At 37.4% G+C, this 19,550-nt stretch overlaps 1 protein-coding gene across 4 annotated transcripts; it reads right to left on the reverse strand.

The window, feature by feature from the left end:
• Positions 1-2,892: 2,892 nt before the first annotated feature.
• Positions 2,893-19,400, reverse strand: Kdm5 (Lysine demethylase 5). 4 transcript variants are annotated; one of them, XM_069136071.1, is made up of 18 exons: positions 18,692-19,400; positions 16,660-16,876; positions 16,418-16,578; positions 15,806-16,159; positions 15,399-15,677; positions 14,834-15,326; positions 13,717-13,844; positions 13,443-13,637; positions 11,124-11,578; positions 10,752-11,013; positions 9,757-10,579; positions 9,470-9,678; positions 9,149-9,373; positions 9,012-9,060; positions 8,149-8,549; positions 7,858-7,978; positions 7,602-7,741; positions 2,893-6,214 (listed from the first exon to the last, which is right to left on the reverse strand). In XM_069136071.1, exons 1-18 carry the CDS (start codon positions 18,914-18,916, stop codon positions 6,080-6,082), a joined length of 4,872 nt encoding a protein of 1,623 aa, XP_068992172.1. In that variant the 5' UTR covers positions 18,917-19,400; the 3' UTR covers positions 2,893-6,079. The 4 variants fall into 4 exon arrangements, with proteins under 4 accessions (XP_068992172.1, XP_068992173.1, XP_046482404.1 ...); XM_069136072.1 differs by having other exon boundaries at positions 2,893-6,145; positions 8,976-9,060; XM_046626448.2 differs by having other exon boundaries at positions 8,976-9,060.
• Between the last annotated feature and the right edge of the window lie 150 nt (positions 19,401-19,550).

The raw sequence follows: 19,550 nt of genomic DNA on the forward strand, positions 1-19,550 counted from the left end.
TCGGCTGGACGAAAACCCGAAATTAGGATGTTCGAGAAATCACCCGGTAAAATAACTGTGCTCCCGCTAGTTCGTTTAAGGGGAGATATACACCTAGAAGCCGTAAAAAAAGGTTCTATTTTAAAAATGTTTCAAAGAAAAGTAATCATTTATTTTAGATCAGAGTTTTCATTATCTAAAAGTACATACATTCAAATATATGTCAAATTTTTTTTATGTACAAATATCAAAAAGATACAAGGATATCGTAGGATTCTTGGAGGTCCTTGAAAAAATCGGCGCACACGGTACCCACTGGCGTATCTTCAAAAATCATCTAAAAAAAAAAAAAAAAAAAAGATTATTAAATAAGATACTATAATCTAGTACTTGTCTAGCCGATTTCAAAATTATTGGTTTTTAACAAAATGGCGGCCATTTGAATATAGGTAACGATTTTCGGGCCTTAAACGTGTAATTACTTTGGCTATAAAATGAAGAGTAAGTAACCAAAAAAAAAAATCCTATGACAAATACTAGGTAATATTATATAGAATGACCACAAAAAATTTCAAAGCAATCGGTACATTGGTTTTTGAGAAATTTTGGGTACCGCTTTGAAAAACGTAGTTTTGAGAAAAACACGTTTGAAATTTTAGGAATTAAAAAATCATGAAATTTTAAACTTACATGGAATCATCAATACCAGGCCCATAGTGTAGGTCTTCTACAGTCGACGGAATTCCCATTGCATCTAAAGCTTGTTGCCGACGACGAATTCGACCTTCTTAGGGGGGGAGCACTGTACAATTCTATCACAAAAGAAATCTAACGTTTCCAGTTCTCGGTTATAACTGCCTTATTTTTCGAAGAATTAATTTGCGATTTTCACCAAATATTCTAAGGACCTTAAACTTTCAGAAAATGTAAAAAAAAAAAAATCGATTTTTTCAATTTTCTAGGTGTATATCTCCCCTTAAGCGAACGCTCTATTATTCGAAAAAGTATTTTAAGAACTATCGGAAAATGAAAGTTCCGAAATAAAAAATTGAGAGAGGCTAATACTTCGAACAGTCGAAAAAGCAAAAGACTTATTTCTCAAAAGTCAAACTTCGGAAGGAGCAAAATCTCGATCCGCAAAATGCAGAAGGACCAGAATCCCGAAAGGAGGAAATACCGAATCTCCTGAGAATTCGGGATTTGTGAAATTCGTCAACTCGATGCTAGTTTTATCAAGATTATCTCATTGCATTAGAAAACCGTCTGTGTCATTAGAGAAAAAAAGAAAGCAAAGGAATGGCAACATCTATTTAATAACATTTATAGAGTAAATCTTTTTCCCCGTACGTTTAATTTATTTAAGACATTATTACTTTAAATTTTGTTCCGCATTCACGTAACGCGCCCTCGTGTCACTTTACAAGCATAACGCCATCTATTAGCTACAAATGATGACGTTGGAAAGAATAAATCCATTTCCGACGTCTTGGAACCCTTCGGTATTTTGTCCATTCTGTCTTATCGTCAGTGGGTTTCGGAATTTTGACCTTTCGAGTCTTTGATCAGTCGATGTTGGTAAATTTGGATTCGTAAATTCTCGAAAAATGCACGAGTCTGACATTTGAAAAGTCGACTTTTTGAATGTTCGGTATTTTCGCAATTCAATATCTTGCCCATTCACAAAAAATGAAAAATGTCAGGCACAGATTATACACTCGATCCTCCGCTGGGTATGAGGATTGTCATTTGTTATTCTCAATTGTGCCGAGAAGAGGTGTCAACACTTTTCCATTCAAATTTGCGCAAGGGTTGAATCGTCAATCGTTGACTCACGACATGCAGCGTATGATCCCCGCATACGTACCACATGTCGCGATGTTTCACGACGTCAGGTGTGACTCGCCGAAAATTAACCCGGAGGGTGCGTACTGATGCAGATGTTTTCAAAGCGTTGAACCTTCGAAAATTATACGTTATTTTACCGCGTATACGGAAAATCTGCCGTAACTAATCTTTTCAGTCACACATTTTTCAGCGCAACATTTTGGCCTGAATTTTGTTACTCGGAGTTTTTGGGGTCGCCGATCACAAATCACGAAGTAACAAAGATCATTTAAAGTTGCAAATAAACTGTGATAAGTCATAAGGCTAGGAAATGGAAACAAATGAAAGGACATAGAAATTTTTGAGGTGGAACGCTCACGATGACCATCCCACTGTCCCACTGAAAAATTTAACTAGTGTGTAATTAGCACAGGGATGCTATTTTCAAAACGCTGAACATGCCAAAAGCTGACCATGTCGCAGTAAAGTCAGAGAACAAGTACAATTCGCGCTGGCAGTTTCTAGTCCGTAACGTCTGGATGATTACGCATTTACCGTAGTTTCCATTTCTCTTTTGCGATGAGGCAAGACACGACACGCGTGACCAAACCGATTAATGGAATATTATACATCTTCTCCGTTCTGTTCAACAATTCTCGCGGGAAGACTGACCACGGATGAATCATTCCTTGGTGATTGATGGGGATATACACCGTCCCCCGTGCTCTCGCAGGAAGTTCGCAAATGCGTTTTCTCAAACATGTGTCACCACGCGCGTCGATATAATATACACGTATGTTATATTATCCGGTATTTCCTTCACCGCGTACGATTAAATTCTGAGTATACACAACGTTTCGGATATTTTCCCTTGTAAAGTCACACGGTGGTTTTATGGTTACGATTACGTTACTACGGTACAATTATGCTTTGCAGATAAAAGAAATGTATGAGGATTATATTTTCGGACGAATCATTCTTTGTCCCCCTCCCCTCATACTTCGATAATAATTCGAGGAATGTACCGATCAAATGCATGTGCGAATGCTTGTGCATCCTTCAATCGGAAAAAAATACACACACTAAATATACTTTGATCGTGATACTATATTATTTTATTATTGTTAGTATTACAGCTATAATAATAATAATTATTATTATGATTCAATGATTTACAGGGGATGTAACAAGCTATACAACAATTGGCCCATATTCCAATATAATCTCAGCACGTATAGTCATGATATCGTTTTTCTATAGACGTCATAAATATATCTATATTATCTTTGTGTACATCCGAATTTAATTTAAAGTGGGACAGTCGTGAATTTATCTTTTTTTTTCTTTACTAGTCTTATTTGATTACCTCGACTACATGTCCCAGGTATCATGGTAATCGTACTATATACTATCAGTAAGGGAGATATTTCTACAATTCACTCGAATGCGAAAACTGGGAGAAAATACAAATGGGCAAAATCGTCACCAAAAGTTTCAACTTAAGCTCGATCGATCGTTTAGGAATATTTGTCTATCAATTTTTTGTATACCGGATCTTCAGTAATGTAAATACATATACATACCACGATTGTATAGAAATTAAAAAAATTTCGATCCATTCTCGCTCGTATTTTGTATTCTGTGTCTGAAATCTTTCGCAAAATGTTTTCTCGAAGTAGGTACACTTAATTTCATTATATGTTTATTTGATTTTTTTGGTTTGTCACATCAGGCATAAATTAAATAATCGTCGTATGTTTTATATGGACACCTTTTTTCATTGTTTATATAATTAAAAATAGTTTTTAGTAGTGTATATGTGCCTGTGTAAAAATCGTTATTGACGATGATAATAATGACATACATGTAATACAATATAGTATTGGTTATCTACTGCATACTAAGTTACATATACTAATCACACGAATTCATCTTCTTTCGATAATACTATAAGTATATGTATGTGTATGTATGCATTTATATGTACCGTAATTTTTAATCAGACAAATTGATAGATATCAAGTTGGTATTTTATGGAATTCTGTTGTAACTTACAGTTAAACATGTCTACTAAATACTAGATGTATATATAAATATAAATATAGTAATGATTTTGACTATATGTATTTACGTTATTATAAATGTCTATACATATATTCTCATACCGCATTCTTCTGTGTAAAAAATTTTTCAGTGCGCACCCCTTCTATTATTCGATAGTACTTATATATCGTATTTATGTATTTATGTGGGTTTATACCGCGTGAAAAAGTTTCGCGGTATACCCGAACTCTGACAGGTAGACAAATGAAAAGACTAAACGAACACAAGGAAAACGAAATGAACGATGAACATGGTTCGAAAATCATGTTTATCGCTGTGAAACCCAGCTTGCGTGTACTCAGGCATTTCATGAAATTATATCTAAGAAAGAATGACTGATAAATTTGCAGAATATTACAATTCTCTTTGATATTACTGCGAGATCGTTGAAACGAGAAACTGTGATTAATTCACATCAAAGATAAAGTAATCTAGTGTGTCGGTTGGGTCACCATGTTCCAAGAGATGAGTTATTTCCACTCAACAGGATGTCAGTACATCCTTAAAATATCACACACGTAGAAGAAAAAAGAACCGTATCATGTCAAGCATATACCACGAAAACATAAAGCACATTGCGCATCAAGTGCGGTTAACAGTTTTATCACTTTGACATGAGTGAATTGCTGGATATTGACTTTTTTTTACTCATCTGAAAAAATTAAATATGAACCGATTTGAAACATTCCGGACAGGTTTACAGATTTTTTTATTCGAGTTGAAGCTTTCTAGTAGTGCAGGTGTTGATGTTACCATTGAAACTCATTGAAGATGGATTTGCTTAGCTTTTAATATAATAACTATAATTATGTACTTTAGACTAAACGTTATATTTACAAATACTTAAAGACTAGACTGTAATCCGTCGTAAAATACCAAAACATACCCATTTAATACCATGTCCTTACAAGTTACGCATTGTACATATACATACAACATACCAACCGATCATTCCAAACTTTGCGGTACGATCCAACGTTCATCGAAGGAATTACATTGCAGATAAAGCTCAGATACGTTAGCTACGAAGTCTTTCGTGAATACGGTATTTTATTTACTCTGTAGGGCGTACTGATGAAATATCTATACGATCGATTGCTTCATCAATGAAAAAATCTAATCCAGAGCCTATAAAAATATACGTGCACGAAAAGTGTTGGTTTTATTTTTCATACTCTTGTTACTTTAAACTTATAATTTAATTAGGACTTCTTGTCTACGTTTGATAAAGATCGTATAACGCGATTGTGATCTTGAATTAAACTTGTTGCGAGTTGTATTCAAGACAAATCGTCGTTCTGACACTAAAATTATATTACATTTAAGTTAACAACGTTATTATATCTACAACCCGGTGACGGATATACAAGTCGATATCGTAGATGTACAGCGAAACTGGCGTTGTTGTTACAGATTTTGAATCGGCACTCACACAAAACATGCTAACGTAATATTAAGTTCTGAAATCAACGTAATCGACCGATCCACATCGCAGTTCGTCAAGTGCTATGATTGCCATTTATCTATTAAGAATTCGCGATGTTATGGTTACATCAGATATGTACATATATTCACGAAAACATTATTAAAGATTGTATAATAAGATACTCTGTAACAAGTAATTCGACGAAATGGGAATTATTACGTGACTAAGTGCGATCATACTAATAATAATAATAATAACAAAAATTGTAATAACCACAATGATACTAATCATATAGTGGTTTCAGGTGTTTGAAAGTTTTTTTTTAATCTAAATGGTTTCGATAAAGTATTAGTTATTTGGCTCTGTTTTCCTCTCGATATTCTTGGCCACATGTATTTACTTTAATTTCACTCTACTTTTATTAATCGCCACAAGAAACAAACGTAGAGATAAAGAGAGGATTAAAAATTTGAAATGTTCCAATTTTGAATGGCAAGACACCGTGGTGGAAGACTGAGAATCCAAGAACTACACAACATAGAAATAAATTGAAATTTGGAGAAAAAAAAACAGAGCATAACAAAATGAAGGACAATTAATGAGAACGAAAACGTTCATTGTCATGTGTGAGTGCGGTGTTGACAGCTGGCTGTTGAATGTTTAAAACGGTGTGGTCTCGTTTATCCTGATCAATATATGGGACAACCAGCTACTGCGTCATCAGAGATCTTGAGAGTAAGAAGCTGATTAATACGTCTCAACGAATGGTGAGGCTTCCTGTATCTCCGGTTCCGTATCTCCGCTGTTGTATCCCTGAGATTGAGAAAGGGAAAGAAGTGCATCCAGCCCTAATAATTCAGCAGTGTGATCTATACGTGGCAACTACGTTGATTGGCACGTAGAAAAACAAATATTAAGAGGAAAAAAAAAAAATACCTCTGGAGGTTAATATATATTAAATACAAACATTTTGTTTTACTTTGGGAAAGAAATGCGAGTGTTATAAAATTTACAGGATGAATTACTCGACGGGGAGAAATCGTCAGATATATTGCACTTGTGCAAATTTTGTATATATACACGGACAATCATTCCTCGATACGGGTTTTTAGTATTATGAGAAACACTGCTCGTACACTTCATGCAGTGGTTCTCATGGTACTGTAAAACCCACGAGGTAATTAGATTAAGATTAGTAGTATTATGAGATACTGCGTCCTCTGAAAATTCGAGGTTAGATACATCGCGTCTTGTCACACGACGTCTGATCGATGCAGTGGTTCTCATGTCACTGTAAACCATTAACCATACGCCAAAGCAATGGAGGATACAGAATTTGCACATGCGCAATAGATCCGACGCTTTCTCACTGTTAGGAGTATACAAATTAAATTTCTTGGCACGGAGAGCAAAATGGAATCAACATAACAATAGTAGCAATTTAATTATCTGTAGTTACAAAAGGTATTAGAATTGACTTCATTCCCCTGAATTGTTTTTATTTTTGCTAATTATGGGTGCCGCAGTCGGGACAAACTAAATACATTCGAGGGGGGCATGACACCAGTACAATTGGTAAACTTTGGAAATCGAACTCTGTACAGAAAATTTAAATCTAATCCCACGATTCAAACTTTGAAACCATTCTACAATATTATACATACAGGACATAGTTGAAATAATAACAATTACCTACGTTCGAATTGTTAAATGATTTTAATTTCGTCGTGTCGTATAAATATTTCAACATAATAATAATGACAATAATAATAATAATAATAATAATAAAACAATAATAATAGGTTTTAAAAATATAAAATACAGAAGTAAGTAATGATAAAGATAATGGTTTTGGAATTTGTTCTCGTCATTATACCATTTATTTGATTTTTTATAATAATTTTTTTTTTTGTTTTCTTTCTTCCATTGTTTTTTTTTTTCTTTTCTTTTTCTTTCACTGTACATGTATATCATGAAAAAGTGGGTAATGCACAAATTTTCATACCTAGTGAAAGTCGAACATAAATTTTGAAATAAACGAATATTCAAAATGTTTGTACTGATGTCAACAATTATTGAATTATTATTATTTAGGCGTAGCAGTAATAGTATTAAAATGATGCGGTAACAGGGCGAATTAATGAAAGAAACGGTCTTCCGCATAACGATGAGACGAAAATTCACGGACACGTAGGGAAGAGAAAATAAAAATAAAAATAATAATAATAATAATATCAAGTAGAGGAATACTTTAATTAATTTATCGTACCATGACATTATCGCTGTCTTTGCAATTACTACAGATGTAATCATCTTCTTCAGCTATTTCTGCACGGTCCAAGCCAACGCAGTGCATATGGAACCAACCATCACAGCCTCCATCGCATTGGACCCAATCGACCTCGCGCCCTAATGAGGAAAATAAATAATTAATGTAAAGTATGTGACTTAATGAGTCTAAGATTGTTTAAAAAATTTTCCCGATTTCTAGTGATAATTTGTGGAGGTTTGATAAATGTTTTTACCACTAGGGCGGAGGCAACTGACAGCTGCACAGTCGTCCTCTTCGTCGGAAGTGTCTTGTTTCGTTTTCTTCCTGTTACCACCGCGTTTTTTGGGCCCTTCCTCGCCCTCCTTACGTTTCATCTGTAAAGTTTGTTAATCTGAGATCGCGCTAGCCAATATTCTAAGAACCGAATGAGCCTTTGATAAACAAAAATGAACTCGAAGTTTCAAACCAAATTATTCCGGTTAACTGTGAAGGAATGTATGTGATTTGAAACCGTGACGAATGACAAAATTATATTACTCGGTACCTTTCGCGGCCCGCGTTTCATCTGTCCGACAGCCATGATAATTTTCTTTTCCTTATTCAATCCTTTACGTTTCAGGATATTTTTTTCGTCGACTTTTGGCCGGCCCAACTTTTTCAGCAGCTCGAATTCTTCCGATTTACGTTTACGTCCGCGTTTTTTAACGTCTTTCATGTCGTGCTTAAACGTTGCTTGTACTTCCTCGAAGGTCGCATACTTTTGCACACTGCTAGGTATGTTCGTGTGGCTCAGTATCTTCCATATGTGCTGTGTTTCATCCAAGGCTACTTCGAGCAGATCGCCCTCCATCATTAACTCCTCGAGCCGACCCCTCGCACTTTCTGACAAAACTACTGCGGCGTCAGTGTCTTGCCCTTGGAGTTTGTTGGGTTGAAACTTGGAAACTGAGCGTCGAAAGGAATAAGAAAACGAAAATGTTAGTCTAATGTGCAGCTGCAAATACATAGGGTAAGAATGATGAATACAGAACAGTGAAAAATTGTTTGGAAGAAATATAAAAATTAACATAACGAACCGACTCTTCTACAGCAAAATTGTTTGGGTATATAAGAATATCTTCTGCGTCAAAGAAGCATTTGTAATCTGTGTCTCTTAACTTTAAACATAAAACTTCCATTGAAATTTACTTCCAATATTAAGTGTGATCTTGTACAAAAAAAGCTAAGAGATTGATCGCATATGCTCAGTGCCAACAGTAGCTCAATGAACAGTCAAATCTTTATCAAGAAAATATTCTAACCCGTAATTCGAAAAAAATCGTTTATCGCAGAGGTAAATTATGTTATTAGAGAAAATGTATAACAATTTACCGTACGAATAATCGTGTTCGTTACTATTAAACATACTACAAGTAGGCTCGTCATCCTCGATGGTAACAACGTCGTCATCATCGTCCTGAAAGAATTCAATACGAAAATGTGATTCACGAATAAATTACTGCTCAACTACTCATAAAACGTGTAATGCAAATATGAAAACTTACAGCAGTACTCGGTACACTATCGTCGGAATGTACACCGCTAAGTGGGGCGATGGCTTGTACTCTTTGATGGAGCTCCGGGTTGTTAGCAGCCTTTTTCAACTCGCTGCTGATTATCTTTTCTGTTTTTTCCCTTGCAGCTGCTTCAACCAGCTTCTGAGATAACACCGACAGTTTCGCCAACGCTGAAGATAATTCTTCAGTTGCTAAAGCTTGCCTGGCGCGATCCTGTATATGAAAGAAAGTAAAGGAAGTCGGGGTGAATAGGCAGGACATTTAGTTATTACAGAGTTCGATTTACTGAATTATTGTCAACACACGCACCTGCCAGTTCATCGCTCGTTCGGTGAGGCATTGCAGAGCTTCACCCTCGGGCAAACGTACGGGAATTTTTTGTAAGCTCACTAAAAGGGCTAATATCGTCTCAAGACGAGGTCGGCGTGATCTCAGACAACACGGGCACAAGAACTTTGTGTCTCGCGACACCGGTAGCTTCCCTTTGTACGTGGTTTTGGGTAAAGGCACACAGTTTGCTGTTGACAAATGAAACTTTGTTAGGATACGCAAATTAGCGAGTCTATCAGAATAATAAATAAGAGCAATCATTTTACAGTGAAACCAATCCTTGCAAAGTTCGCACTGTAGCATCAGTCCAAATCGGGGTCTTCGGCAGACGCAATATCTCGATTCGTCCATCTCAGTCTTGGTCAAATTCCTCTCTCTAAGATTCCTCATGGCTTCCATTTCACGCTGCTCGGCGAGTTTGAACGCCGCGACAACATTCGCGGAGTCATTAGTATCGTCCAATTTTGTATCACACACAAACACGGCGCCGACCGTCTCCTCTCCCTTGTTTCTCTTCGTCTTCATAGCTTGCACACCTACTCCGATTCTTGGAGAGAGAGCTTCCATTAAGGTATAGTGAGAATTCTTTCTGAGAAATGTTCGAGCTGTTCTTTCTTTCCAAACTTTAGCTTGAGACAACGTCGACTCTAGGATCGGCAGAGCGTCTAAATGAAGCGGTATGTTTCTACCCCTACGTACAAGTTCGTCAAGTGTGTCGTAGTAAGGATAATTCTCCTTGGCTTGAATATCCTGAACGTTTTGAGTCCAGTTTTTGGCCTTTGTTAAAATGTCTTGTAAATTGTCTAGGTTTGGTAGATAGGCGTCGATTTCGTCGGCTTCTTTCAAGAAATCTTCTATCGTAGCGATGGTCTGACGATTTTTATTTTGCAGATACCCTTTCGCCTTATCTTCCCACTTTTCTATACCTATCATTAAATTCTGGAGCTTTGATAACGTGTTTTCTATGCTAACGTGTGGCGGGATTGTCATCCCTTTTTCTACCAGCTTTACAAGATCCTCGTGACTGGCTGATTTTGGTTCGTCCTGAATAGATTTCACTTCTTCCAGCCACTGCGTCTGCACCAATCTCTACAAAACGAAGTGCAAAAACAATTGAGGAATGGCCAAAGAAGAGAACAAAACGTTGAAAAACTGTTGGCCCACAGACGTTGATCAAAAATGAATTTTATCATAAATTCATGTTTCAAATCCACATAAGCCATACTTCGTGAAAAAAAAAAAAAAAACGAAGAAGAAATACCTGTTTTAGTCTAACAAGCTGTGGTAATTCAATGCAAATAGAATCACCGAAGTCAATGCATTTCTCCAGCTTCTCGATGTCCGTAATTTCATCTTTACTTTCCAATTCCTCGGCATCCTTTTGAAATTGAACTACTTGGTCTAATATGTATTTAACACCATCAGATTCTTTCAATTCGCAGCAGAGATTTGTTATTTCTTTGTAAAACAAGGTCAACTCTTCGACAGTTAGTTTATATTTTGTGTCTACAGACTGCCTAGTCCTGTTTCCATACAAAAGTAAACAAGATTGAGTAAAAACCACTAAAGTTTATCAGATTACGACGAAGTTTTCAATTTATACAGATCATGCAATGACTAAAATAGTGCAAACCTTGTTCGCTGCTTGTTGTTCAACAGCTGCTGAGCAACGCTGGCGCATTTTTCAGCATCTTGTACAGCGGTAGTAAGAGCGGTAAGTAATTCGCTTTCTGGAAACTTCTTGACTTCAGCTTCGTTGAGCAATTCTTTGAGTTCCGTAAGTTCGATTTTGTCTCCTTTCGGGTCCATTGCTTCCTTCACTTTGGTGACCCATGAGTCGAACGACTCCGCTTTCAGTTTAAGCTTTTGCAACATTATGGGCAACTCATCGAGCGTGTAACGATATCTGAGAGTATGTTTTTCCGGCGGGCAGTCGCAGAGGTCGGTAAAATGCCTCAAACAAACGAGCTGCGAGTTATGGCAGGCGCACGTTACCGCACTTAAGAAACAGGTAGTTTTACATGCCTCGCATTGCCTCTCATCGTCCGGTAAAAGTTCAAAAGCTTCGCGCTCTGCTTCTGTTACGCCCTAAAACAAACAAGCCGAAGATAAATGACAAAAATTACTTATAAGCAAAGGTTCACAGTATTGTGTAGTTTATGTGCGGTGTACGGAATAATAGAAGAGGAAGCGTAACGCTGGAACCAACAAATCGATTACCATTCGGTTATTATAAAATCAAGTTTGTATGACTTACTTTGCAATTGAATCCAAGAATTTGAATCACTTGTTAAAAATCGTGCTCAATATTGAAATAGAAAGTAGATACACGGAGTAGCATCTGTCTTATCTTTCGATACTCGTACTGTTTGACAACAAACGTTGTGAATGAGTAAAAAAGAAACGTGCAAAGTGCAAACCAGGTTGTACAAAGGATGAAAGCAAGGCGATAGAGTATACGTGCGAATGGTACTATTCCTAGGAGTAAATAGCAAATGTCGTGGTGATTTGTCAACAGTGTATTATCGCTTGAATACCCATAAGTCGATTGATGTAGTATGAAAAAAAACATAACCTGGACTCACCTAATCATATTACGTAACAAATGTTGAAGAACAACAGAGTATCATTGGTGAACGATAAATAAAACTGGATAAGTATAATGGGGATCAGATTCTGCTTAAGATAGTGCGAACAATAAGGGTGTAGTGCAAGCCAGTTATACGCAAGTTATGGAAAAAGTAATATGTACGTAAGCAAAGGCATCAATTAAAACTTATAAGTGGAGCTGGGATATGACAATGTTCAGCGAACTGGCAATACATCGCACCTCTCTGTGTGCCTGTTGGCATGTGGCATGTGGGGAAACGGGAATGTACTACTCTTCTCAACAACATAAGCTGACCAGTTTCCATTTGGCTATACTCAGTTCCTGATAACTCTCCTCCTTCTATTCTTTATATAACCTCACAGTTGTATATATATGCATGTGTAAATATGCCTACGGATGGGGATTCTTTGATTCCGTCAATCCTCGTTTCGAGATACATTATTTCAACGTATAACTAATATGTTACAACTAATGAGAGTAGCGAGCAACGATGATCAAATTAAACCTAGGAGCCTTAATCTTGAACGGTATGGAAAAAATAAATTAAACTAATGCCGTTCCTGAGATACTGTTATTGCTGAATAACAGACTACAGATGTATTGATTTGTATTTGATTAGGAGTGATCTTGCGCTTCGTTCATACAAAACCCAAAGTTACGGTTCTTTTGGAGTATCAATTTTTCAAATGTTGAACTACGATTTTTGAATAATCAATGTGTTCATTAATACCTTGGGCTTTCAGCTAACTTGTTTTCGGTCCAAAATAAAATGCGAGTTCGATTCTATACGAATTATGTGACAATGACTCTCAATCTCTCACGTTGGCTGCATCGTCAGTCATTGTTACATAATTCATATAGAACCGAGCTCGCATTTTGTGTCGGACTGAAAACAAGGTAGCCGGAAGCCCAAGGCATTAATGAACATTACTGTAAATGGTAATTCCAAATTTTTACAGTGGTTGATTTGGAAACATATTTTGTTGCCGAAAATCGTAGTCGCAAGAAATACAACTTTATGTTGGAAAAAAACCGTTGTAAATGAGAAATATCAATAGGGCAGTCAATTATCTGATTTTTTGGAATGATGAAGTTTAATGTGGAATGATAAAACTATATTATTTACTGTCAATTAGCTGTGTCTATTGATGAAGGGTACCGTAGCAAATTTCGATACTAGAAATAGAGAGAATTGAAACTCTTGTGGAGGCAAAGAAAGACTGTTTTCACTTCGGTTCTTGAGTCTATCACGATTTGAAGTTTATTCCCAGCAAAAGAATAAGAATAAAATGAAGTAAAATGATAAGGATTATGAAAAATAAAAACTGGGATAAGACTCACCCATTCCAAAAGATTTTTTCGCAATTTTTTTTCATCGTCGACCATCTGAAGCATGTCGTGATATGTTGCTGTGGCTATACCGATGTCCAAGGAGTCTGGGTCCAGAGACATTTTGCAGACAAGTTCGTCATGTGAGAAAACGCAGAAGCGTCTCAAGTTAGAGTAATGTGAAATACATTCCCGTCCCATTTTCAACTGTAACAAAAAGAAATCACAAGGCGTCTAATCACGTCATAATAAACGAGCGACGATTCTCAATCCTTATATGTGTTACCCAATCAGCTGGAGCAAAATTGACAGCCTCTGCAAAGTTGTACCCTTGGTTGAAGCCGGCGTGATAGGCTCTTGGAAACGTAACAACAAATTCACCTGCGTGCTGATCCGTTCTGAATACTGGAACTCCTGGACAACATAGACAGTAACAGTGGTTAAAGAAAAGTTTGCGTCCATTCGATTTCAACGTCAATATTGAATGAAATGAGATCCATCTATTTGGTGAAATTTCAGTTAGCACAAATCAATAGTAAAAACTGAGCGATCTGTAAATCACTTTTGTAAAATTTGGTCTACTATAAACAAGTTTTTTTTTTTTTTTTTTTCCAACAATTATCAAACGTTATACTGATCGCTGCTTTTCTGACTATTATCACCCGTAACTGTTGGTATTTTAAATAAATTCATGGAGTCGATGTACAACATATTCGATTCGATGTCAATTCATGCCATAAAATAACTCGTCAATATCCGTTCGATTAGCCCAGTTTTTAATATAAAAAACTAACTTTTATTTTCTGCTCACAAAAATAGCAGATAATAAGGTAATAAGCAGGTGATGTAAATAGGATGGGGGATGGCGTGAAGAGGGAAGTTGTTAGGAAATCGGATACCTATGTACATGGGGGTTGGATTATTTGTATGCTGGCATCTCGGCGAGCAACCAGGTCCAGGACAGTACAGCCATCGACGATTTTCTGAAGTAAATTAAAGCAAAGACCAATATGAAGTTGAAAGAACCAAAGGAACTTAATCGAACAGTAAAAATGTTACGTTGAGATGTCGAACAATAAGTGAATATGGCAGCCTGACGAATATATTGGACAAAAACTCTGGAGCCTGTGTCATGGGAGCATTCAAAGATAGCACTGGTGCCCTGAGTGAAACTGAAGCGAATTTTTCAATACTTTAAGAATTGTCACAAGTAGATGTGATATGGACAAATTGAATTTTTTCCCGAATGCAGTGAATTGTTGAACTTGCCATCTATAAGTGTAAAACTGGTAGGAAAGAGAGTAAATTGACAACGAAATGTCGAATCAGCAGGATCAGTTAAAACGTGATAATTTTCTTATACCATATTCAATGGGCGTTTATAATTGTCCTGTAATATTCACCTTCATTCATCAGTATGTTAGGGTTCATAATAGTGACGAGTTGGTGGAGAAGGTCCGGTTGGCTGTGGAATAATTCCGGGGCAGCAGATTTCATGGAATGTTCAAATCTTTCCGCCTGAGATCCAGGAACTCCGTACCAAGTCTTGGGCTCTCCCCAGTGTAGATAGTTTATGGAATAACTCCAATGATCTTCGTTGTGCCAACAAAAGGTGGCAAAGCACATGCCAACGTACATCCAGGGAACTTTCATCCCGCTAATGTCTGCATTGATGTGTCCCAGCACGCTTCCATGTAGAACGGGTAAATTATTCAAATTCCACGAAGATTCGGCGTACTCCTGATCGCACGTGAACAAATTGACACTGGTCTTCGTCGGGAAACCGGAGCCATGATCCATTGTGTGCAAATCAGCCCCATACTCGACGGTCACATCTTCATCTATCGAAGAAACAATCCGCCAGAATTCCTTTTCGACCAAAGGAGTCGGTACCATCTGAAAAAAATTACCGTTTAAAGACGTAACTCGAGAGAGTAATTTGAAATTGAATGAAAATATGATGCTTACGTGTACAGGCATGTTGAAGTAATCGCTTTTGAACTGATCGGCCATTTCGCCAAATTGTTGCAGCGTATATTCACGCTGAGCTTGTTCAAATCCAAAGGCTTCCATAGGCTTTGAGACTTCTTCGGCGACGCATTTTGGACATCGCCAATCACCCTTTGGTATTTCGGTTAATGGTGGCATAAGGCAGAAGGTGTGATAGCTGTCGTCGCATCCGTCGCACAACAGCATGCTCTCCTCTGTATCGCCTCTACCACAGTTGTGGCAAATGTATTTGGCAAGCTGTGAAAAAAAAAAAGGACAAAGGAATAAGAATGTGCAAAAATATAGGAGATCTTTAGTAAGCTGTAATACACCGATAAACAAACAATTATTTATTTCTCAACACGTGAAAAATTGAATTCATTTACCGGGTCAAAATCATAGTGTAATTTGACGCCTCTGGTTTTGCTAGGTTTTTTTACATCTTTGGTATTAAAACCGGCCATTTTCGGACCAGGTCCGTAAAACTGCAATTTTTTAAGCTCTTTGCTGTTATCTTTATCCTTTTCACTGTCAGAATCGCACTCATCTTTGCAATCTTCTTGCTTAATAGGTGATGTGCTGTCTGTGACTAATTCTGGTTTTTCATCCGTACCAGCAAATCGCTTGGAACGCCGTGAAAATTTTTCATTTGGTGGTTTTATTTGCTGTCTCGATATTATTCCATGAGGCTTATAATCCCTGTCCTTTTTTTCATTCACGTCACCCTCTGGCTCAATTTTCTAAAAAAAAATCACAATATTAGGGTAAGCTTTGGACCATTTAATGTTTGTTTTTGATTAATAGAGTCCAATTCAGGAACTTCACATAGTTGAAAATAAACAAAAATTGTACCATCAGCTCTGCATAAAATGTCTGGAGGCCAACGCGTTTTTTTTTTTCTGTTTTCTTTTGGAGACAGTACAAATGATTTATTACTGATTAAATGAATAAACACTACATTGATAAGTCAGTTGCAAATTTAAGCTGAAGATACTTACAATGTCAGTCAAGGTTTTCCCTTGCTTGAAAACATCAAAGGGATACAAAATTCTTTCATAGTGGTTTTTTAAAATACTTCCAACGCTTCGACCGGATGGATATCCTATCCTGTTTGCAATCTTTGCCCATCTTCTTTCTTTAGTAACTGTTTCAATGCCACCTATGAAACAATATTACAAAGTATTAGTATTATCGTTAAATCACAGGTAACTGAGAAAGGACGATAAAAACAATCCTTTACCTTCCTCGGTGACAATTCTGTGTAAGGAGTACAAGTCTAAAGCTTTACGTTCAACCAGTGGAATTTTCAACGATGATCCTTGAAGCTCCCAAAATTTGGCTATTTGATCTAAAAAATTCAGCTTTATTCTGGTCTTTGCTTCAAGTTCGTTTAACCTCTGAATTCTTGGTACAAATTTGAATTTGTCAACGTCAACGGCAAAAGGTGGTTGCCAATTCTGTGGAAAAAAAAAATATTGAATTTAATGAGCAAACTGGAAACTTGGTTCTACTTATTTACTTATTTTCTTTAGTTTGTAAATTGGAATTAAACATTTTACAGTTTTGGAAAAATTTATTGTACATAGTGGTTCGACTGTCGACAATTACATAATAAATGGTGAAAATTCTATTATAGTTTTTCCCGTTTATTTTTAAACTATGCAATCGCATGTTTCGTCATACAAATTATACGCCGAATCTATAACGGTAAGCGTCCTCCCCCCTTCCGCCCCTCTGACGCTCGCCCTTTGCCCTTAGCAATGGCAATAAAACACGGATGCATTTGGATTACTGTTTTGTTCTAATTTCAAATCTCGACAGTTGAAGCCGACCTTAGTTTTCGGTTCGGTTCGCAAACTCCTACTTTACTAAATTATTGGATATAGCAGACTTGAGGTAGGATTTGTCTCTTGGATTGATAAAATGGTAATGCAAGCGTAACGTATAATTTCTTGTTTAGAGAAGAAATAAGACACAATTAACAGGGGCATTCGCAATATAAACAACGACAGCTCTTCGTTTGCCGTTGATTACTTTTCACCTTTCTTTTCCTTACAGTACGCGCACGGATATGCAATGTCCGTTATACCTACATAAAACAAAATGGACATCATCTTTCATTTTCTTTCGACGGATTCGACAATCGTCAGACGCTTGTAAATTGAGTAACGGAATTACAAATTGACCGAATGCGCTCACGGCGATTTATTTTCCGAGGTTTGCAACTCATTTGACATTTAATGCAAGAAAAATAATGGCTGTATCAGGTATAACAACTTCGATCGATTTTATCGTTACAGGTAATAATGTATGCGTATAAACATTGTCGTTGGATTGACGTTTCTTGTTTTTATTTGTTGTTTCCGATTTTCTCGGTTTACACCATTTCAAATTTTTCTCGATGATAAGCGGATCGCGGCTGCGATAAAAATTTATTCATCTAGTAATTTGCTAATCGTAAAATGACGAACGACCATTATGTGCATCGATATAGCTATAGTTTGTGGATGTAACACGCTGGTGAGATTAACATCGGTGGTAGTTTCGCCCGAGTAGAAAGAAAGAGGTAGCATAGGTGTTCGAAAAACAAAAAGAGAAGAAAAAAAAAAGAAAGAAAGAAAGAAAATCGGTCAGTAAAGAAAAACGACACCAAATACAACAATAATTAATTATTCTTCCGGAAGAATATTTCTAATGACAGTTTACAACTGTAAAAGTGCGACATTAACGTTTGTGAGAGGACGTGAGATAATGACGAAACGTTATGTCAGTCACAGGAACAGTCGAGAAGACGCAGCATTTAATATACCTAGATGTCATTTGTTTACGCGATTTCCCAAAATTAACGTCCAATGTTAGCATCGTCAGAGCAATGAGAAAGCAAATCGACAAACAGAATCCCGTTTCTGCCAATGTTATTTATTTATTTACTCCGCATTTGTTCCTTTCATCGCGTATTCAATCGTACAACTCTAGCCCATGTGGATACGGGTGATTGTGGGAGATTTTTTTCATCCCGAACAATAAGGTATCCATCCAAAGAGGGTGTGAGCGCGTGTGTGTACATAGTATTTTTTTTTTGTTACACATTTTTATCGCATCTACATCACTTTTCGCTTTCCTTTCTCAAAGCCCTCAAACACATACGGTTCGTCGACGCTGGATTTTAACATCTCTACGGCATAGGGAAAGGGGGGGGACGATAAAGGGCGAAAGGCCTCCTAGATGAGGGGTGAGGCGGGGAGGGCTGTCGCATCGTTGTAATTACTCACTGGCGGTGGTTTTATTTTGCAAATTCCCGATTTTTCGGCAATCGGACGAATCTTGGAGATGTAGCCAAGGGGGTCGAGGAATTCCTCCGCTGTTGGCTCAAAGACTGGGGCCTCTGGTGGTATAGCGAACTCAAAATCCTTGTCACCTTTTTCACTCATATCTTTAGCGTGATAAGTACCAAACCGAGCCTCGCACCCGATATTTACATCCACCTTAGAGACCATCACGTAATTTCGTCACACAACGAATGCACACCACCAACGAGGACATATAGGCAAAGTTTTGGTATGTTAAATTCCCCCGTGGATTTCACTCGGGAATCACCAATACACCGTGGCACGTGACAATAGTGTGGGGATCGATTAGGAAACTCGGTACTACTCAGGTATTAATTGGAAAAACTTGTTCGTCAATGTTTTTAGCGCAGCCATGGCTACGGATGTCGTATATTTATGACCGTTACCGATGTGACAATCCGTCCGTCCGCACACAACTCCTCGGGTTCTATGTAGGAACTATAGAACGATTCTAATAGGCAGAGCTGCTCGGTACTCACACCAGTCCGTCTGGCACGTACGTATGCATTCAGTACTTGTTCCACTATCACGCTGCTCGAGAACCAACCTCTGCGCGCATGCGACAACCGAATGCGTTTTTCTCCCGTGTTTCTTCCATCGGCGCTTCCTCAATCCTCACCGCCAACATGGCTGATACCTTCACGCCATTGACTGAGCTTTCGGCCACACCGGAGAAACTGCCGTCGAGGTTATACCTGCGTTTTATTGCGTTCATCTCTCAAGACTCTACGGAGCATACGAGGCGTCGTCAATTCTACGGATGAAAACAGATTGATCGTTT

The sequence above is a fragment of the Neodiprion pinetum genome, chromosome 5 (genome assembly GCF_021155775.2).
Source record: "Neodiprion pinetum isolate iyNeoPine1 chromosome 5, iyNeoPine1.2, whole genome shotgun sequence".
In the NCBI taxonomy this organism is placed as follows: Eukaryota; Metazoa; Arthropoda; class Insecta; order Hymenoptera; family Diprionidae; genus Neodiprion; species Neodiprion pinetum.